A 23,401-nucleotide genomic window follows, 5' to 3' on the forward strand; every position below is an offset into this window, starting at 1 on the left:
CTGGTAAACCGCTGACAACGGACCTCAATGACCGACAGCGGAGGCCAGCAACAACAATGCCACATACTTAGTTTTACGTCTGTTATGAGACGTTGCTTGTAGTGTATCCCAAGTCTTTCCTGCTCGCAGACTGAATGAACCCTTGGGAGCAGTCTCATTGCCATCGTACAGCTGGCGAGAAGACTCTGATAAAAGAGCTCATATCACCCAAACAAGTAAGAGCATATGTAAACGTTACAATCTGCGTTTCCGTGCGGAAGCCAGGCTGGCAAGTCATCTGATGCACATGGTGTCACCTAATTTTGATTCGTTTACTGTCGCAGGCGTCATCTCAATCCAGCTTCCAAGGGCCCCTAAACAACCCCTGAAAATACCAAGAAGGTTATTCCCTCCCGGTCTTTCCCGTCTTTGCGGCACAATTCTGGACACCGGAAGTCTGTTGACGTGACGTCAGGATGAAGCTAGTTCTCGAGACTGGTCGGTGCGCGAGAGAAATCAGTTGTGAATTGTCTCCTACCTTGCTTTGACACGCAGTCACATGTGTCTTGCTCGCATCGTGCGCGACAAAGTGATTTCGCTTCGTTCTCTGCGTTTGCGCAAGTAAAAATAGCTGCGTGTAGCCGAGAAGCACAAAATGTAGACTGGCTCTGCCGACATGAAGCGATAAGAGGCGAGGATGAGATAGCGCCCAGGAAGTGCAGTGAAGGCGAAAAAAAAAACAACTAAGGTCTCGCCTTTGAACTCGGTGCGGTTTAGGGACCCTTTAAGTACCGTCTAAGGAGCGTTTTAGATGCGGAGCATCTTATACTCGCGCCTTGTAGTGCGCCGTCCGCGTCGTCCACGCCGTCCACACCGCTTCTCGAACATTCGACAGCTGACGCGCGCGCATGCGCCGTCGCGCCGTCGCCCACTCTTCCACCATCTGTGCATCCCTTCCTCCTCTACACACCGCGCGCGCTTCACTCCTCCACCATCTGTGCACCCTTCCTCCTCTACACACCGCGTTCGACATCTACAATTCTCCTGATTCTCCAGTGGACGCGCATGTGGCGTCGCGCTTCGAGAACATTCAACAGCTGACAGTGCATGCGCCGTCGTGCTGTATATATACTCAAGGTCGGCGCTCGCTCGCTCAGTTGCCGCTCGTCGGTTGGTTTGTACGGCGCGTCGACGTCCAAGGTCACGGTGAAATGAATTCCAACGAATCCACAAACACAATGATCGACGTCCCTTCGACCAGCGCCGCCCTTTCGCATACGTGTGTACGTGTTCACTCATTTAACACCCCCTCCTACAACCACGTTAACCAATTTAGCCATCGACCCAAGTAAGTCGCAATTTAACACCCCATTTCACAACCACGTTAACCAATTTAGCCATCGACCCAAGTAAGTCGCACTTTAACACCCCGTTAACCAATTATATGGTCCGCATCCTCCTCAGTGTTCCCCCGAGGGAAGCTGCGGGCAATTTTTTGGGTATGTAGTACCATTCACAAGAGCAATTCGTATACGACGACGAAGGATAGCAGCAACGTGCTTCACATAAAGCAGGCATATTTTGTGTCAACCACACGACTGCGCAAGCAACGTTGCTACTGATGAGACATCAAGTACCTCAAATGTCGCATTCAGGAGCAGTGTGCGGGTGCTTGGGAAAACGGTGTCGCATCTTCAGCAGTGGAGCCATATCCAAGGGTAAGAGGCCGCATTCTCAAAAATCCTCTTACATAGGTGCTGGCTGCACAAATTACCGTTGTCGCACCACTCAGCGGGACGTAAGCTGGGCAGTGACTTGATAAACAATTTGAACAATGTTATACACTTTACGTAGAGCCCCGACGCCGGTAGTTGTGATATGCACCACGGGTTGCAAAGTTGAATGGCCCCTTGAGGCGGGAGCTATGACGCACTTCATGCAAACTCATTAGGTTCACATGGCATGATTTCACGGCACTCAATATTGCATTCCAAGAAATGGCGAAATGTCTTGTTTCATGTGAGCTTCAGCAATTATTGGGAATTGGCGTTTAATTAAAAATATTTCATTATCCTATCGTCAGTCCGCTTCAATGCTACCATAAAAAGAATCCCGTATTGAGACCAAAAGGCATGCGCAGCTTTTTTTTTGTACTCGTTTTGAGCAAAGAAGAAAAAAATATTTGTGGCATTGGTCCTAGAATCTGGCACGTCGAACGATCATTGAAGGTTAGTGTATTTAGCAAAGTGATCCTTTGCAGCAATACGTGTACAATGAAGTTAGACGACCGTTAGTTGTCCACTTAAGAAACCTGCACTAATGTGATTTCCACATTTCATGTCATTTGAAAGAACATAATGGGCGTGACGTACCTCCATTAGTTTATAAATAATTGTACACACGACCCCTGAAGTGCATAAGCAACGCTACTCTGCAACAATAAGTGGTTTGACTAAGAAGCCAGTAAACTAGGCCGCACCGCTTCGCTGTTCTCACTGTTTTGACAGCATGACTACTTCCAGAGCAGACAGCGATGTACCACTCTCCCAATGACGTTACGCGTGACTTTTTCGTTGAGGTCACAGAACCTCGAGCTGTTAAGGTTCAAATGAAATGTACCCTTGAAGACTAGTCATGCTTGCTTAATAATTGGAAGTGGCAGATAGTATAGTTACTGCATACCCCCTTGACAAGGATAGAGTAGCAATGCTTATGCAACTTTGTTAACCACCATGCGCATAACCATTTTACACACATTTTCAAGAATAGAACCGCTCGCGGTGTCTACTCATTTCGCCACTCGAAATCGGCGTTCTAGCACAAGTGTTTCAAAACGACCTCACTGCTAAGGCGCACTTCTCCGGGAGGAGCCAAAGTGTTCGGGAAGTCCGCGGGTGGCGCGAACGGCTCCTCTGCTGCCTCGGCAGGAGGTTCGCCGCTCGCCACAGCCTCCTCCTGGGCGCCCTCGGGGTCGGCGGCCAAGATAGTCTCGCCGTCGACGTCCCCGCTCGTCTCGACACGGTAGTCGACGCTCGAAAAGGACTCGCCGGATGCCCCCGCCGTCTGGTTTTCTGCTATCTCCACGTAGTTTTGTGGGATGTAGCCTTCCTCCCCTTTGTAATTCCGCGCCTGCAGTGAATGTGCGCGCGTAGCCGCATGCTGGCTCATGTCGAACTTTTCAAAATATTAAGACAAATTAACCCTAGCAGCTCAATTAAAGGGACACTAAATTTCATCAGCCAATCAGCAGAGACGGATTAATTGTACTGTGAGGACTCTTTGACCACAATGGGCTGATAATTGAAGGAGAAAATTGATGTAAAAACTTCATATTTAGATGTCGCGCCGAGGCTTTCCGACAGGAAGTCACGGATTTGAAAGTGTAAATTCCGTATTATGGTCACATTGGTTCAGATAAACACTCTGAAACTTGGTATGTTAAGTAAATTGACGACTCAGAATACAATGCAGTCATTTTTGCCCATTAGAAATAACCCTAAGTAAATCCCACTTACATGACATCATGGCGTTAGGCGCGAGAATGCCACAGTAGCGTCACATTTTCTTTTCGCGCAACGTCGTCGTCTACCAAGCATCTTCGCGTGAAAAACGTGGTTTTAGGAACTGTGAGATGTTAATTTGGCTAATACGCGAATGATGGCTTTTTTTCTGCAGTATCAGACAGTGAAAGAAATAGAACTTAAGCACACCAATTTGTAATTTTCGCTCAAAAGCTGCAGAGGGCAGCTGGCACTCACACCGGTAGTGCTACAATAGTACGGCCCACAACCGTTTTTGCACCCATATTTCGCACTGCCTCAAAAGTAGCAGGACCTCCACCCGCCATCTTCGACGTGCATATGTACTGTCGTACTGCCTGTATAATTATTCCAGTGCTTATATTGAAATAGTAATTCGTGAGCAGCTTCTTAGAAACATAACTTCATGGTTATATTCAGTAACCTGTGGTATAAATCAGGAACTCGAAAACAGGGTGTGTGTGCTAGAGCCAAGGTTTCAACAGGCGGACTTGTCAGCGCTACCGCCTCGAAAGTTGCAGCCCTGAAAAAGACGCGTCCGCCTTGACGAAACGTCGGCTCCAGCACATACACAATGTTTTCGAATTTCTCATCGCCCATAGTTCCCTTCCTTTTTTTCCTTCGGTATGAATTTACTTTAGTGACTTATATGTCAAATGTTTCTAAAGTAATTATGTCATTACTGCTTCATCAATCGTCATATTGTAGATTATTAGATCATATCCTTTTTAGTGGGAGTTACACTTTTAATTAGTACAACAAATTGGATTTACGGCAAGAAACGAAGTTCGGTGAGCTCATTATGCGTCCAAGTCGGTAAGAGACTCTACCATTTTTTTTTCTTTTTTAAGTCTTGAGGGAGATTGATCGTCGTATCGAAATCTCTAGAGGGCGTTGCCAACTTCTTACACACTAAAACCACGGCCTAAGATACTTTATATGTCCCAAAATGAACCCTTCTTTAGATTTGTTTTGCAACAAATCCAGTGTTGTTTTCTCACAACCAACAACGTGAGCACCAGCGGTAACCTGCTTAAGTGCTTGTAGCTTGCTCACCTTTATCCATCCATCCCCGTCTCCCTCGGATACGATCTCCATTTCTTCTTGCTCCACAAAGCTTAGCTCGTCAGGGTTGGCGGCCTGCGGGAAAATATCCGTTTGCATATACCTCATCGAAATCTTTCAACTATAAAACACATTCGCAAAAAAAAAAAAAAAACGTGCAGAGGCATGGCGTAAAAAGACCAGCACGAAAAGAGACTCACAATAACAGGGCGATTAAGGGCTGACTATCAGCTGAATGTTTCAAGGTCCTTGTTCGTGTTGTGGAGTTTCCTTCTTATGAACCAGTTAGGAATGAATGAAAAATCTTCATTGTATTGAGAAACTTTGTGCTACAGAAAGGCTCTACGAATAAAAAACTCTTCTGCTGAGAAATCCATTCACGCTGCGTTGTTCCCTGAAGGGTTTAAGCGTGCTCCTGAAGAGGGACCTGCGTAATTGGAGAACGGAATGACTTGAAAAACTTATGGATATACTGCGCAGATTAAAGCTATGAAATAGTTCAGTAATTTATAAATAATGAAGACAATTCTAGCATGCTTTTTATATCAGCGTTTTCATCAATCTCAGTGTTAAAAATGCGATTGCCATGCAAGAATGATAAACATAGGACGTTGAATATTTAGAGGCAACTAAGTGCGCACTCATTCGTTTAGCCTATTGAATCTTTCCAAGTTAAAATCATCCAGATAGCCCGAGCAAAACGCATGAGTCATTCGTTATCGTTTTTGTTTTCTGTTCCGAACATAAACAATAATGGGAATACATATTAACGTGTTTGACATCAGCTTACGCGCTGGCCTTACGCGTGTTGTCAACCAGCACACGAGTGTGTGCGCGCGCCGAGTTTCGACATCGGCGCGCAAAACGGGAACTCAGTTCAGCCGCACTGCACGCATAGAAGAAAAGGCGCAAAAAAATAAGCTCTGCTGCCACTGCGCCCCGTTGCCGAGGTCGGCAGCTCATTTGTCAAAACATCATTCGCTGTCGCGGCAATGGGAAAGGAGATGGCCAACGGCTCGTGTTCATTCGGAGCGCTGGTTCTCTACTCCTCGTCGTCACAGCGGATATGCCTTTGTCAGAAACAGGATCACGAACGGAGTGGTCAATGTCTGAGGGGAATCGCTCTGGTTTATACAATCTGAATCCCACCTCAGTGCACGTGCTTTGGTATGCGGACCATTATCGATTGCCTAAAGCAGCTGCCTGTGCATTTGTTTGCCGACAGGTCGTGTTTCCGTAGTGTATACTTAATGGAAATTCGCAAATGACTGTGCTCTGAGCGAAAACTACAAAATTACAAAATTTAAAAGATAAACCTCAATTAGGTGTTATGGTAAGCATAGCAGATGCCTTAGAACGTACAGGTTACAGTCGTTTCAAAAATGCGGGCACTGTGACCCACACCAACATACTCCTTGAAAACTGCATTCTCAGTATGAAATCACAAGACTGGTTTCTAACTATTACTTAGCTTCCAATATAGTTGCTGGTTTCATGCCGAAGCTTCAGTGCAGCTAACGATGCGGTAAATTTGAAAGCACTCGCTGTTTTGTGGGCGACATAGTGTGCGTCGTAGTGGCTAAAGTAAGGGATTCGTGCAAAGCCATGCACCATACGCTCACTGCGCGCTCGTGCACGCTTTGCTCAGGAAACGCGGCACTGCAAGTCGGGTGATTGGGCGCTGACGCATTGCATACCATGATATTGTGCCAGCCCCCGACGCGACGCAAGGGTATAGCGGAGATAACTTGGCACCTGTCAAGAAGACATGGCAAAAAAAAAAGAAAACCAAGTACCAGGGTTCCAGTGGCGTAGCCCGAGGAGAGGGCACCAACTCGCATTTTCCCGAAATTTTCCAATATTGCATATGTAGATATTGTCACGCACCAAGAGCCGTAGAGACAAGACAAGAACAGCGGGGCAGAAAGACACGAGCATGTATCTTTAAACGAAGCGCTAACACACACTGCTTCTTCGTTCTTTTTCCCTTTTCGGCTCGCTAGGGCTTGCCGGCTCACAACTCTAGGTGGCATTATTCCCCCTCCCATTAGAGCTTCGACTCGATGCTCATACAAAGTGGGACAGCAGGGCCCATAAAGAAAAAAAAAGGGGGGGGGGGACAAACGATACCTATAGTGCACAGGACATATGCAGTTGAAAAAAAAAATGTCTGTAGTTGGTAATAAGAAAAAAAAAACATTAACACCGTTCACAGTTTGTTCGAGACCCAACGGACTCTAGGTGGAAATATACTGACGCAGATACAAACAAATGTACGCACATGAACTGTAGTTGGCTGCCCCCCCCCCCCTGCCCCTTCCGCCCAAAAACATAAAATTCTGGCTATTGCCCTTCGGTCTTTTTTCCCCGCCGTCGTGAATACAAGCTGTTGTGTTGTATGGCAGCCACAACGCGAGCAGCCAAGCTTTCTTGAAATAAATGTCGGCATTCGGCATCAGTGTGTCGAGACAGCCGGCTGTATAGTGGCCGACCCGTGGGTTCTTAATAAAGACCAGCGGCCAAGTGTGATGAATTCATCCTTCGTTGAGCCTACGAAGGCTGCTGCTCACACGATCATGCAATTAATAACCGTCCATCAGAGTGCGTCGCTTCGAAAGCACAAAGTGCTCGCTTTGTCATCCTTACGTCAACGCCGCCGCTGCACAGTGGATCCCAGCAAATTCGCGCGACACGGCCTCAAGTGCTCAACACACGCGCGGCCAGGCTCGTAAAATGCCTGATTACTTCATCGACCAGCGCAGCAACTCCCGCTTTCCCACGAAGCAGCTGGTACTTACGTGCAGCATAAAAGACAACGAAGTGCGCGTAGCCGTAAGGTGTGTTGCGTCATGACCAATCGCAAACTCTACGCCAGTAGATTCTCTCACACTTTGACAATAAGAAAATAACCACACGGGATTTACGCTTCAAAGCACGATATTATTACGGGAGGTAACGTAGAGGAGACCTCTGGAAATTTCAACCTCCTGTGGACCTTTAACGTCACACACAAATCTAAACACACGGTCCTAACATCGTTTAGAGCAAACAAAAAGAAGATTGGTATGAGACATCGAACTAGCACGCTAGATGTCAAACCTTACAGACACGGAGATTTCTTGGCAGCCGTACGAGTTCATGGATAATCGATGCCATAGAGGAATTCATCAGTCAGACTAAAATAATGTAGAGCTAAATTCTTCATTCTCTTAAACATATAAATATTATTATTCAGTAATTATTTGTTGTGTTACCTATCCCTAGCATATACGAGTATTATTGCGGAGAAACAAAAAAAATTCACCTAACACTCGGCCAATCCCCTGCATTGCTCACCAACATTTTCGCGTACCTTAGAAATTTTCTATTCGCTCATTCCTAGACATGTGCGACTAGTTCGACTAGTTTGGGTACCAGGCCATGCAGATTTAATTGTCAATGAGCATGCAGATACACTAGCTGTAAATTCCCTTGATGGTCCTGTTTTACCTGTTCTGCCTACTTCGGAATGTATCACAGCAGCACGCTTTGAAAAAACGCACAACGGCCTATAACTTCGAAAAATCTTCTTTGTTTTTATCAGACTATCCAAACTTGACGCTTCCGGTGATCTATCATTTGGCTCAGTCGCATTTGGTTTCAGTCAGAGGAGCGTTTTTACCGCTGTTACAAATTTCTTACGAGAATCTAAGAAGAATGGAATGGTAAAAATAAAAAACTTCGGTTGTTTTATGTGTAGAATTTTTTCTTTATTTTTGTGTTTTTATCATGTTTTTATTTTCAAGGTTTATTTTGTTTGTTCAGAAATCCAATACCTTTAAATTATTACTTATGTTACCTTATTATTTCAACCCTCCTTTTCAAGCAGTGAATTAATTTAAAAAGCAAGACACCGTCCCATTCATGGCCTATCCCTCTAAGTTGGTTGCGCCAAGGTGTTTAGGAACCAACCAACCAACCCCTGCATTGGGTAACAGCCATTAGATGAGGAGAAGAAGAAGAGTACATCTTTGGCCACGGTATTGAAAGCGTAGTGTGATGAGATCATTTCCTTAATTACTTCGTTGTGCTTGGTTGCACGACAGCAAGTTGGAAAACAAGTGTAGTTTTGCATTTGATAGAATAGTCATTTTGTAGCGTGAGAAAGAAATGGTCTGTGTTGTATGGAAAATTTTCATTGAGTCTATGGAAGCTTTAACTATCACATAGCGGGTCACTCCCACTCCTCTCCTAACCTCTCCATTACGTCGTGGACCCAACCGGCTTGTTCGACTACCCAGAGTTGTATTATGAAATTCGGACTGCGTAGCGTGATATCACGGAGTCATCCATGCTATCTTGTCACTCGACACCGCCGATGACGTCATGCGGCATTCTGCTCAGGTCTCGATATGTGTGGGTAGATCTGGTGACGTCTCTCTTGATAAGGCTTTTTGCTCAATCTTCTCGGCGTAACGAATGCTGCACCGAACCGTGAGGAACGTGCGCGTGCGACGCACATTGTTGGGGAGGAGCGCGCTCCGTTCTCTCCTTCATGGTCCGAGGTACCAATCAGGGCGGCGTTACAGGAGGGCCAAATGAGCGCTATTACACGCTCCTTATCGGCGAGAGGCGCGCCGGGGAAGGAGATGCCGACGCCGATAGTGTCACAGGGCGGCTGAGCCCGTGCAGGGTCGTCGGGTTCACACCTGCGGCAACGAAGCGCCATTACGCAAATGACGGCGTTTCTCATCTCCTCCCAATATCTGCAAGAAGATGGACGACGCCCGAGTGGAGCGTCGTCGTGCTGCGCGATATGGCTCCGGAGGTGGTGCGTGTGGTACGCCGTCATTAGGCACGTTCGATGCGTATCTTACCTGCTAGTGTAGCAGCAAGGTATGTTATTATCCCACGGCAGGCACTGATTTATCTCGTTATAGAAGCCGTGTATCACTAGGTATGCGTTCTCGTGTGGACTCCCGCGGCTCTGTGCCTGAAATATTCCTTTATAAACTGGCGTTATTGCTCCCGCATTACGTCCGTTATGTTCAACAATACCAGGCGGATTCGAGCAAGTTCATGATATCAACTGGATGTTTGTCCCTTATTTCTCTTGAAGCACTTTTCCTGCACGTCTACACGCCTACAGCTCAATCACTCTACCGATCTTTCCGAGATGTGCCATTCCTTGCCACGTGACTAACTACGCCTGATCTTCGTCTAGGCACACCCTCGGACAAGCAGAAAGAGCAACGGGCGCGATGCATATAATGCAGGGTTATTGGTGCGCACTTTGCCCGTGGCAAGCTACATGCTCACTTATATGAACACGTGGATTTGACGTCTTCATCTAGCATAAAGTCATTTCTCCTCGCATAGTGCTTCTTTATAGCGACGTGTACTAGAGCTGCTCTCTCGCTGGACGAAATGATAAATAGAAACGAAGGCTACAATGTTAGTGAAGTGCCTGGACGCTGGCAAAATAAATCATCTGAGGAGAGACCCGACTACGGTGTCTCGCGTGGGAGCTCCAATGACATCTGGAATGGGTTGATGTGTGGTTAGCGCCCAAGATGATTGCGAGTGCTGCGCCGAAGAGGAATTCATGCATGCCCGATTCATACGTGCGGCTTCCGCCTGGTTTCTTTCTAGCATTTTCCAGTCACTGATCCTATGAGATTACTCTGCCACGTGGGATCGTTCGTAATACACGGAAACGAGATCTGCAATTGCGCCTCGTTCTTATCTTGTTCTGTTACAAACACTCGTTAGGGTAACGTGTATATATATATATATATATATATATATATATATATATATATATATATATATATATATATATATATATATATATATATATATATATATATAGGTATGGGATATGGCACAACGGGAGCGTTGTCAACAAGGATAAATATATTTATTTCCCAACAGTTTCGGGAGGGGACCTCCCTTCATCAGGGGATGAGTTATATATATATATATATATATGAGATCTAACAGACAGTAATACCAACGAATGTACAGGGGAAGTTATTAGAACCTATGGAATGTAAATAAGAAGAAAGAAAAGTGGATGAAAAATAACCAGCTTTTTTCATCCACTTTTCTTTTTTCATCCACTTTTCTTTCTGCTTATTCTAATAACTTCCCCTGTACATTCCTTGGCATTACTGTCTGTTAGATCTCATTATTATTGTGTTAAAACACGGAAAAACGAGCCCTTAGGTACACACTTCTTTCCCTTATTTTATATATATATATATATATATATATATATATATATATATATATATATATATATATATATATATATATATATATATATATATATATAGCTTTTTATAACAACGGGCTAAGAACAAGGCGTAATCGCACATCTCGGTCCCGATTGCTGCGCTCACACTGGGCATGGCAAGCTCGATACCTCTAACCACCGTGCTGTTGCAATGTACGATACCACATGTCAGAGTAACCTCATATATACAGTGACTGAAAAAAGCTAGTATATATATATATAGATATATATATATATATATATATATATATATATATATATATATATATATATATATATATATATATATATATATATATATGTGTGTGTGTGTGTGTGTGTGTGTGTGTGTGTGTGTGTGTGTGTGTGTGTGTGTGTGTGTGTGTGTGTTACATCCATGAGATAGTTTATTCAGAGGCGATGTAACGGTCGACTCGACGGTGTGTAGAATGAACGTGCACCGGAGACCATTGCCAATAGCTGAACGTCCTCTTTCCCGCTACACAGATGCGCATACCTGAATTACGTATGTGGTAACATTTCCCTCCACGCAGATGAAGCCCACTGGACGAGTCAAACAGTCTCTCTAAGATTAAATCGCTTGAAACGCGCAACATGGGCAAGCTCAGTTTTTGCACGCCGTCGGCCGTTCGAATAGAGACGCGCTACGCTGTAAGTTAAATATTGTCACGCGCTAAGAGCTCGAAGGAACCTACAAAGGTACGCGACTGTCACAATCTCAGAGACAAAGGAGGACGTCTTCGCTGGCACGGGTTGCTCGTCTTCGTCTTCCTCGTTCACCGGCACAGAACTGACCCACTGTTCACTGGCACAGAACACCAGGTGGCATTACTCCTCCTCCCCAAGAGAGCATCGACCCGATGCTCAAACAAAAGTGTGCACAGCAGTGGGTCGAAATAGGCAGCATAAAGAAACTATAAACAAATTAGTGCACAAGAGAAAATGCGTCCTGAGCCCGGCAATCGGAAATAAACGGCATTCACTGTTCACATGAAGAGTTCACTAACACAAGAAGAAAATTCGCATCACCGCGTAAAGTATGGTTTTGGGCGGACTACGTGTACAGTCTCTGAGCGTGGTAACCTGCGCTGGGATGATGGTGAGCCTCCGTCTGGAACCACTTCGTAGTTCACGTCGCTCACACGTCTAAGTACTTTGTAAGGTCAAGAGTACTTCCTCAAGAGTTTCTCACTGAGACCTGGCCGCCTTATGGGTGTCGAAACCCAAACTTGGTCTCCAGGTTGATAATGAACTTCTTGATGGTGGATGTTGTATCGCCGAGCATCCGCGTACTGTTGAGTTCGGATGTGCACACAGGCCAGTTGACGTGCTTCCTCAGCTCGCTGAATGTACTCATTGATGTCGGGGGCTAATTGGTCGAGCTTGTCGATGTCCTCGTACGGAATCATGGCGTCTAGCGTAGTTGTAAGATCTCGACCATAAACGAGCCGGAATTACGTGAAGCGTGTAGTTTCCTGCGTTGCTGTGTTATACGCAAATGTTACGTACGGCAGGATGTCGTCCCACGTTTTGTGCTGCACATCTACGTACATAAAGATCATGTCGGCTAGCGTTTTGTTTACCCTTTCTGTTAAACCATTACTCTGAGGGTGATACGCAGTGGTCTTTCGATGAGTTGTGTAACTCAACTTGAAGATATCATCCAAGAGTTTCGCTGTGAATGATGTCCCTCGATCAGTGATGACATATGACGGGGCGCCATGCCGTAGCACAATTTGATGCATAAAAAAATGGCAACTTCAGAAGCGGTTCCTCGTGGTAACGCCTTCGTCTCATCGTAACGCGTCGAGTAGTCGGTTGCGACAATAATCCATTTGTTGCCAGAAGAAGACAAAGGAAACGGGCCTAGGAGGTCCATCCCCAATTGTTCAAACGGTGTACGTGGTGGATCGATCGGTTGTAGATAGCCTGCAGGCTTTAAATGTAGTGTCTTGCGACGCTGGCATTTACGGCATCCCTTCACGTAGCGTTTGACACAGGCAGACATTTTAGGCCAGTAGTAGTTGTCGCCCCGACCCATAGTTTTCGAGTTGCCCAGATGGCCGGAGGCACGACGAGAAGATGAGATCTGTTACCAGCACCGGCTTTCCTTTTGTATAAGACGCCATTTCATAGGCAAAATGATGGCAATGTTCGCGACATCAGACGAGGAATGGGCGCGGTGCCACCTTCTAAGTAATCTATAATCATTCTTAGATCGGCGTCATTTCGTTGATGGGACATCAGATCCGGTCCGCTGACAGTTGCCACGAAGGCGCCGTCCTCTTCTGCGCTAGTACTGGCGGATTGGAGAGGTGCTCGTGATAGCGTGTCGGTGTCTTCGTGCTTCTTGCCTGACTTGTATACGATAGTGACATCAAATTCCTGTAGGCACAGACTCCATCGTGCTAATCGTCCTGAAGGGTCTCGTAGATTGGTCAACCAGCACAAAGCATGATGGTCAGTCACCACTTTAAATGGTCTTCCATAGAGATATTTTATTTTATTTTTATTTGCAATACCCTCAGGGCCAAACGGCATTACAGAGGGGAATGGTTGCGAAAGAAAAGACAAAAAATTTTTACGAATGCAGCGGTGAATCTTACATCGAGCAGAAGATCTTAATTATACAGGTTAGCTAACAGGCTTTATAGCAAACAAAAACGCGGGAATGATGAGAATTACATCAAGACAGAAAAAAACGACAAGAAAATAAATACTGTACAGGAACAACACAGCATCGGGTACTACAATACTTTGTTGGCTGTATATGGCCTAAACTTTGTAATTGCTCAAATGACCGCGAGACATTCTTTCTTTGATGTGGAATAGTTAGATTCTGCGCGAGACAGTGTGCGACTTGCGTAGGCTATTACCCATTCAATGCCATCTTGTCTTTGTACCAAAATAGCTCCAAGACCAATATTGCTGGCATCAGTGCGTACTTCAGTGTCAGCATCTTCATCGAAGTGGCCGAGCACGGGAGCGGAAGAGAGCCGGTGCAGTAGTTCCGCAAAGGCAGTCTGCTGTTCGTCAGCCCAAACAAATGGTGTGTCGTCACGCGTGAGGCGTATTAGTGGCTCCGAAATGTTGGCGATTGAGTCGGCGTAGGCGATGACAGTTCCAGGAAAAAGGTGCCGGTACTCGTAGCTGAAGTTTGTGACAAAAACGTCGCAGTGATCATCACGAAGGTCAACAAGGCTTCTCGCTATGCAGACACCCTGAGACAGCAAAAGCAAGTGATTGCTTTCTACGACTGCTTCACCGTGCATCACTCCGTCCCACGCCACCTGAACCACGACAGTTGTACAGGGTGGTAACGTGACAGCGTCGTCGACGACGCGAAGAGACACTCGGGAGTGGCTGGGGTCGTCGTAAGCTGTTGTGGCATTTGTGGTCGCCAAAGTGACTAGACGTCGTCGAATGTCAATTATAGCACCATGCTCCCGAGAAAATCCATGCCAATAATCAGGTCTCGGGAACACTGCCGGAGAACGCGCAAACTGGCAACAAATGTACAACGCGGAGTTGCAGTCTTGCCGTGCACATACCAAGTGGCGTGACGATATGCCCGCCAGCTGTACGAATTGGCGTTCGGTTGCAAGCCGTCGTTACTTTCTTGAAAAGGGTGGCCAGCTTTTCGCTAGTTATGGAATATTCCACACCAGTGCCCACTAAAGCGCTGACTTCGCGACCATCTAGCAGAACAGGAATATCTAAGGAAATTGTGGGCAGGCAAAAACCAGGTATCTTGTGGGCAGGCAAAAAGCGAGCAACTTTCCGGGTGGAGGGGTGACATTTGCTGTCCAAGGCGACAACGACGTGCCTCACGATATATCGGGAGTTTTATTTACGTACGTTTTATCAATAAACAGTTGGAAGTTAGCTCCTGTGTTCTTAGTCTGTATCTTTGTTTTGCTTAGCGCAACAATTTTTCCTTCAGGAGATGTATCCGTAGTTCTGGCACGTGAAGCCCCACCAATAATTACTAATAGTATGCGGCGAAAACTTTGCTGAACTGTAGGAACATTGTATACACAAGCACGAGCTCTTGAGCTGCAAATGACACTTAATTCTCTGCCTGCACCTCGCCAAACGCTGCTCTGCTCGAACAGCGCGAAGAGGCAACAACGCGGCTTAGGAATGTACCAGACGTATTGTGGGGGTCTACCTGAAGTGCTGCCGTTAGATAATGAGAACAGACTTAAGCCTTCCTCTGCTCCTAAAGTGCTTGCAATCAAACAACCCAGCACAGGGCATGCTGAGTAGTACCCCGAGGCAGCAATGTCGTCCACGGAGAATTACATTGGCAGAGAAATACGCTCTATGTAAAAATAACATTTTCTAAAATATACTTTTTAAAGCAAGTTTGTGAGCATGAAGGATCGGGTTCTTCCAAAATTTATGTGACACATAATACTCAATCATTTAAACACTCCTTTATTTAACATGTCTAGGAACAACTATAAGGTCCTTGTGCAGACGCATGAAAACATAAAAAAATAACAATAAAGAATACAATACAGGTAGTATTCAGAAAAAAAGATCAAATAAAAAGAGCGAAAATGCACAAACAAAGGAAGCCAACGCAAAAAGGGAAGAATAAAAGGACAACACGAGAATTATGGAATGATAGCGAAAAATAATGTGAAGTGTACACAACTGTGTGAAAAGCTTCCTCAAAAAAAGCAAAAGGGAAGAATTTCTACGTTGTGCAAAACTATCGCAAAACAATGCCACACTCGAATAAAAACAACGAATATGTACAATGAAAAAAATAGAGTTAACATTGCAGCGACTTGTATTGTGATTGGTAGAGTGTTGGAAGAAGCTGACAGGTACATCAAACGGTCGGTTCTTTCACGCGGAATAAAAACGATTTCTGCAACTGAGAATGAAAGGGCAGGACATCATACCGTGAACTTGCTTGTAAAAAAAAAAAAAGAAGAGGTCAGCGCGATTTAGCCTGCACTGAAGTGATGGCGGTGACAATAATCTAGCTATGTTAGAACAAGAACGAGAGTTATATCTACCAAAACGATAGTCGTAACTGCTTATGAATTTTTGCTGGACTCGATCAGTGGCGTTAACACTGGATTTAGCAATGTCATTCCAGATCACTGATGCATACTCATGTTGAGGAAGATATTGTGTGGTGTACAATTTGTGAAAGGCTGTAGGAGAACTTATTTCTCGACATATTCAGCAAACAAAGCCGAGAGAACGGAGGCTCCACATGCAGCACGTTAAGAGCAGAAAAAATAATCAAAAAGAACACCAAAGTCACTGATCTCATAGATCTTACATAAAGACACGGTATTGAATTCAGTCTTTGAAGTATTCAGGGAAATGGTATTTTTGTTACACCATTCTGAGAATGAACATATATCTTGCTTCAGCAAGCGGCAGCCTTTAACGAAGTGAATTCCTAAAATATCTTGACGTCACCAGCCTGCAAGAGGAAAAAAGAATAACGAACTGTGAACGAAACATCGTTAACGCAAATTAAAGATAATTGTGGGCCTAGTACCGACCATTGAGGGACCACACTAGACACTTTGTAGAAGGAAGAAGTTTGGCCATTTACGGCAACACAACATGATCTAATAAGCAGATAGCTATGCAGGAGATTCCCACTGGATGAGTCAACATCAAAGTTTGCAAATTTAACGAGAATAAGTGAGTGGATGACTACGTCAAAAGCCTTGCTGAGTGATTGACGACTGTTTTATGTTGCAGTAGGAAATTAAACACCAGAAAATCCAAGGGCAGGCTGCACGTTTTCTCAATGAAATTACTATAATTAAAAACGGTAAGCGTACTCCAGTCGCTTTTTCGTAATTTAAAATCTTCAAGAACAATTACTCTGTGCCCGCGCTATGAAAAGATGTCGCAAGTTCAATGTAAGACATGACATCACGAAATAAGGCAGGGGAAATGCTGCGCGGTGACTATGCAGTACCATACAATAACAATTTTTCCCGCGCATTTCTTACCAGATCGATTGTTCTAAAGAATTTAGGCGTTTCCGTCCAACGGATTTTAGTGAACTGTCAGTGGCAGCCAGAAAGCCATTCTACTTGGTTTCACTGAAATCACGGCCACTGCGAATGGCGATTACGTTACTAATTAACGATATAATTATGACGAACGCCGTGGAGGAGAGCTCCGCAAATTTCAACCATTTCGTGTTCTTTACGTTCACCGACATCGCACAGTAAACAGGTCTTTACAACACGTAAGTGAATATTTGAGCTAATGTACGTGCCTAGCGCAGTGCACTTTTCACTGCACAAGTGGCGCCGTACCGAGGCGTGGCGCACTGCTAATCAGTCGCGGCTGCAGCGTGTGGTTGTGTAGGCGGAAAATTGCAGTTCGAAGGAATCAAGCTAATTAGCGGTCACAGAGAACTGTTCCGAGTATTGCTCTGATAACACCCGCAGCAACGCTGGCAGTAATTACACCATGGCCGGTAAGGTGCAAAAAAATAATAAAACTGTACGGACTTGCGTGGGAGGCTCACGAGTACGAGCGATAAGAGCGTTGGATAATGGTGCACGGCGCAACGTGAGAGACAAGCAGACTCTCTGAAATTTTGTAATGCTCACTATTATTTCGAATTCATGCTCGATCAGCACCTCCGGTAGTGGACGTGCGCATGAAATTGTCGCGACATCGTCCAAGCACCGCAGCCCCGCCATACCAGCTGTCGAGGCCCATAGCTTCTCGAAGTAGCCCGTACTGTCGCGTATAATAATCTGGGCGGTGCAGAACCCAGCTGCAATTCGTTTCTTGGGTATTTTTCTGAGAAGTCGTCAGGTGGAATCATCGATATCATGGTGGTAATAGAAAACTCAGTTTTTTTTTTTCTTCTTGCTTTAGACTGAGAACAGATTAAGTGAGCTGCGTGCCTCACGAACGACAGTACGTTTGGATAAATGCGCGGCTAGTCGTATCTTAATAACGCGAAATCCCTTCCCAGCATTTTTGTACAGTTGCTCCCGAAGTGCGAGACCACTCGTAACTCCGGAGCCCTGTCTTAAGACTCGGCCTATAGTTTCGTGCCGTGACGAAACACCAGCGTTCACTGCAGATACCAGTTATACCATGCTCTCTGCATGCAATAACATTTTTCGCATATTCCAGTTCAATGGAGCAAAGGGAAATGACGCGCGAACGACGGCGAATGAGTATGACCCTTCAGAAGGCAGGAAACCAGACCAGGTATACGCCAACGCCGATGATGTACAGTCTTTCCACTTGCAGATTTGGCTCTACGTATGGGCGATAGTATCATGCCAGTGGCGTCCTAAACTGGAATACACTTTGTTTCAAGAAGTGCATGTGCTGATTCATTGATGTGTGGGGTTTAACGTCCCAAAACCACCATATGATTATGAGAGACGCCGTAGTGCAGGGCTCCGGAAATTTCGACCACCTGGGATTCTTTAACGTGCTCCCAAATCTGAGCACACGGGCCTACAACATTTCCGCCTCCATCGGAAATGCACCCGCCACAGCCGGGATTCGATCCCGCGACCTGCGGGTCAGCAGCCGAGTACCTTAGCCACTAGACCACCGCGGCGGGGCAGAAGTGCATCTTAGATTTCTCCTGCCCCGCGGCGGCTGAGTGTTAATTTTATACGCTGGTCATCATCCCTGCAGAAGAAGAGAATGCACCAGAAAGTATTTCACTGGGGTCACTACGCTGTCTGCAGACACAGGTCTTGGATGGTCGAGTGGCGAGCAGAGCGCGCACGCATCAAGGGATTCTCAAGTGCGAGGCTGTGCCTTCACTGGGCTGAAGAGCGTGCATATGGGCACTCCAGGAGGTGGAAAGAAGCTAATTAACGTTCAAGGCGGCACCACCAGAGAGTGTTCAGCTGGCCATCAGCAGGCAACGGGAAGCCACCCGTCTAGCACGCATAGTAACGGCCAAGTACAGTTGCACGTGATGTGAAGGTTATCGCACGAGCGCAGACCAGCCCAATGTCATAGGTGCTTAGCGGCACGTTTCCGAACTGCGAAAATAAAGATTGCACATTATTATCTCCCTCGTTGGCTGTTCTATGCTGCAACAACGAACTCTACGACTTTCTATTTTGAGCTTTCCATTTGTGGAGGTCGTGTACTTCATGGGTTCTTATCTTGCGAAATTGCTGGGAAAGATGTGTTAAATTAAGCTGAAGCTTGCCACTCGTACTTTTAAACAGCTTTCTCAGACTGGAGTGACCGCAGTTTCAGCAATAGCGAAAAGAGTGAGTGAACTCTTGCATGATACCAGTTTCTCCTCAAAAAAGTGTTGTGGGACGTGGCGCTCTTGTAGTTCGTGGTCGACGCTCGCATGATAACCTTGATATCACGCGTGAAAGTACGTGCAAAAAGCGAAGCTTAACAAAAGACGAGGAGGATGATTGTTTGCTGCGCAGTGCAAAAACTTGCTGGCAATGAGCTCGCCCAAACACACGACCATCTTTCGGTCCAGTCAGATGTTCATTGTAACGAGCAGCGACTCATCGCACCTTTTCCAGACTAAATCGACTCGCACAATTTTCACCCACTCTCCGACCAGAATTCCCGGTTCAATGAGAGATGTCATCGCGGGAGAAAGGTGTCGCTTGCACTTGATTGTTGCGCTATGCTGCGGTTTATTACACGGGTGAAAATCTTACGCTCTGCATCAAATTCGCAACATTAAAATTTGGTAACGTAAAGGGTGACCTCATGAAACCTTAATCTCTGATGACGTGACTTTTTTTGCATCGCTCGAGTTGACACCGACGCTGATGGTCACTTTTCTTGTTCGATGGGGGCATGTCAGGGTATGCATGGCCTAAAACAAAAACTCATCACTTGAACCACTGCCATCATTTACCAACTTGTCATAGCCATTAACCTAATTGCTGCTCATACTAACTTGTACTAAATATACTAGTCTAATGTTGATAAATAACGCACTTCAATGCCTAACTTATCGTATACGATCATTGGCTTAACCCATTGCACCCTGTGTGTGTGTGTGTGTGTGTGTGTGTGTGTGTGTGTGTGTGTGTGTGTGTGTGTGTGTGTGTGTGTGTGTGTGTGTGTGTGTGTGAGTGTGAGTGTGAGTGTGAGTGTGTGTGTGTGTGTGTTTAAATTTCTATCAGTGTTCTCGGATGACTCGCACCGGTGTATTAAAGGGTGGCCAGTAAGATAGTAAAGAACTTGACACGCCCCAAAAAGAAAAAAAAAACCGCCAGCCATGCGCAGAACACGCAGCGCAGTCACAGTGACAGCTGGAAGAGTCGCTTCTCTAGAGCCTTTTAAACACACTTTGGGTAACTAATGCAATTACATATTACAAGGTACCCTCTACATCATTAGTCATAGTTTTACTGACCTAGAGAAAAACCCAATGAAAAAATATTTGTCATTCTGTTAGCAAGTGTGGTAAGCGCTAAACTCATCATTTGAACCGCTGCCATCATTTACCAGCTTGTCATAGCCATTAACCTAATTGCTGCTCATACTAACTTGTACTAAATAGTAAGGCATTACTTGCGTAAGACATTACTTGCGTAAGTAAGGCATTATTAAAAAAGTAAGGCATTACTTGCGTTTGGTTCCCCTGTGGCTGATAACGATGAAGAATTGTGGCTGAGCACCTTGTTGGCAGCATTGAAAAACAGGAACGCGCGTGGTGGTGGAAACGCATGTGGGACATTTGCAACGGATGTCATAGAAACGCCACGTACGAACACATCAGCGCCGCCACTCAGTAAACATTTTAGCAGTGCCGCAGTGACATCAGCGTGATTGTCGCGCTATCTTTTTGCCAACTCAGCAAGCGCCTCCCACAGGCGTGTTCCTAAGCGTATGTCCTCTTTCGGGCAGTTTCTTTCGTTCCATCTGCAGCATGGAAATTTTAAAATTCAAAGGCAGCAAGGGTGCACACGCAGTACTATTGTGCAGCTCATTTCGCCTCTTTCAAATTATTATGTATTATTATTATTATTATGATTAGTATTACTGTAGTGCTATTGTTATTCTGTGCTATAAGTAGCTATGTTCTGCGCTATGTTTCTTTGTATAGTTCAATCATGTGTTTTTTGCTTTTTTTCTATTTTTAAACACTGTATCCAGTTTGATGTCCTTTGTCGCTGTGTAACCGCTTGCGCAAGTATGTAAGTATGTCACACAATTGGACCCTCTACTAGCCAGTTAGGCTATGGGACCAAACAAGTGTTTGCGAAGTTTTTTGTTACATGGATGTGAAAGTTACAATAATAATAAAAATAAATACTGCAGATAGATATCAGGACAGGTGGTTACGAGGGTTGCTGGCGGCAACACGCCTGTGATTTGGATACGTCGTGAGCGCGATTAAATTGAATGCGAGACATCGTAGCCGCGTGGTGATATTACTTTTACTTCTGCGTGCGCGTGTGCATAGTCTGCGCGATAAAGCTGATAGATCAATCGTGCCGCTCGACGTGAGTAGTGCTCCCCGGCATGAGCAAACGTGGTGGGCGTACCTGAACTTCGCCGCTGGTGTCTGTCAATCAAACTGATTGACGCGTGAAGTTGGACACAAACACGTTGATTTTGAGGGTGCCCACGTTCAACTTGCGACTGTGATGGTGCCGGTGTGACGGTCAAGCGTTTGATGCGGTGAACGCTACGCGGCAACTTCTATCCGTGTAAAATAATTTGGTGAGCTTACACTACTTGTGCAAGGCTAGAGCCATAAAGGAGCTTGTAATAAACTAGCTTCTTGCAGCTTTTTAAGTTGGTCGTCTACTCATGTGCGTACTCGGCTTCGAAGTGAACACCGCATCAGCTCTGTCTTAATTTTGATTGTACTGATTTACTGAGGCTTAACGATCAATACACTGAGCTGCCTTGTCTTCATAGATAAGGCTTCAATTAAAGAGCAGTTATCTCGGGCGCAATTAACAGTGTCATGATAAGTATGGAGCCCTTAAACGTAATCATAATTCGCAGGATACTGTCATCATATTAGTAAGGGCTAATTAGCATGCTTTTATTTAGCGTACTAAAGTATAATGCCACATCAATTAGCATAATTTAGTTAACTCATCACCTAGCACGCTTTAATTAGCCCAGTTCTAGCATTACATAGCTTCATCAGCACAGTCTTCTTAAGATGTGGCGTAATTACCTCGGCCCTGCCATGACATTGATGTCATGCGTAATTAGCTTGTATAGCATGTCCTAGCCTAACTATCCAAGTATACCATCCAGCCAAATAGCTAATTAGCCGGTCGCACGTGCACGGGTGCTAGCGGGCAATGGCAACGAAAACGACGCGCACCGGCCAAGGAGCGCGCTAGTACAGGCTGACCATGGTGATTATTAACACGTGACCTCGGGTTTAGCTGCTGTCGCGATATTGGAAGACGCTCAGCCAGTGCTGATCTCAGATGCCACTGTTTATTTATTTATTTATTCAGATACCTACAGCGCCCAACTGGGCATTATTGTAGGGAGGAAACAAACAGTAAAAGATACAGGTAGTATATACAACATGAAAAGCAACAAACATTATGTAAGAATAAAGATAACATCAACACTCTACACAAAAATAACATTATAAAAAGACTAAACATCACGTTACTAAGAGGTTGATACAGGTTGTACAATACAAAAAAGCAACAAAACATAATATTAAAGTAAAAACTTTTAAACATAAATTAACTTTATAGATACATAACCTCATGAGAAAGACAGTAGAAAACACAACTTGGCAGAAGCTGTAAATGGTGAGCTAAAGTTCAAATTATCCCACATATGTCATGTAAAACCTAGTTAAACAAACATTCTGCGAGGGCTTCATCAAAGGAAGTTGGCAATGACAGTACAACTTCATTCGGGAGACTATTCCAGTCATGGACTGTCCTTAGAAAAAAAGAATGTTTATATAGGTTGATCCGACACCTATATTGCCTAACCTTCAGGGAATGGTCCACGCTGGCAGATCTATTGTCAAACAAACTTAGTGCAGGCATTAAAGGCTTCAAAGTTTATTCACCCCGTGTCTCTAAAAAAATATCATCACGAAAAGTTTCTGACACATTTATTGCATGGGTGCACTTCTGCAGGCAGTGGAACGGCAAACAAATGAAGGAAGGTGCCTCTGATTTGGAAACACCGTCCAACCTAATCGACCGTCTTTGACGCGATGACTGGTTTCATCGTAACCAATGAAACGCAGCGCGCTGAGGGGTGGATTGGACTTTTTCATACTGTTGGCTCGTTCATAAGGGGGTGTCACCAGAACTGGAGAATATCCCGAGTTTCTCGAAACTCGGCCAATCCTGCATAACGCCCCAGATCGCAACGATCCTGAGATAAATTCATGCATTCAATATGCTCAGTATACGGAGCATCGTGTACGCCAAAGAAGCCTATTTTGTGTGTGTTTTCACGCACATAGCGAGACAAGCGAGGTCTGATGATGCGCGCGCACTTTGCTCGCAAGATGTTCATGCGCGTGGACTCGATGGCACCCTCTCACACAGCAGGCGCTGGTCGAGGGTAC

At 45.2% G+C, this 23,401-nt stretch overlaps 1 protein-coding gene across 3 annotated transcripts in view; it reads right to left on the bottom strand.

The window, feature by feature from the left end:
- Window positions 1-23,401, bottom strand: part of nwk (FCH and double SH3 domains nervous wreck) — a 156,823-nt gene that overhangs the window by 15,124 nt on the left and 118,298 nt on the right. For all 3 annotated transcript variants that reach the window (XM_037429187.2, XM_075882255.1, XM_037429181.2), the window contains exons 17-18: window positions 4,575-4,658; window positions 2,823-3,108 (exon numbers count right to left, since the gene is read on the bottom strand). In XM_037429187.2, the coding sequence (XP_037285084.2) occupies window positions 2,823-3,108; window positions 4,575-4,658 (370 nt within the window). The remainder of the gene's footprint in view (window positions 1-2,822; window positions 3,109-4,574; window positions 4,659-23,401) is intronic.

Source organism: Rhipicephalus microplus, chromosome 2 (assembly GCF_043290135.1).
Source record: "Rhipicephalus microplus isolate Deutch F79 chromosome 2, USDA_Rmic, whole genome shotgun sequence".
In the NCBI taxonomy this organism is placed as follows: domain Eukaryota; kingdom Metazoa; phylum Arthropoda; class Arachnida; order Ixodida; family Ixodidae; genus Rhipicephalus; species Rhipicephalus microplus.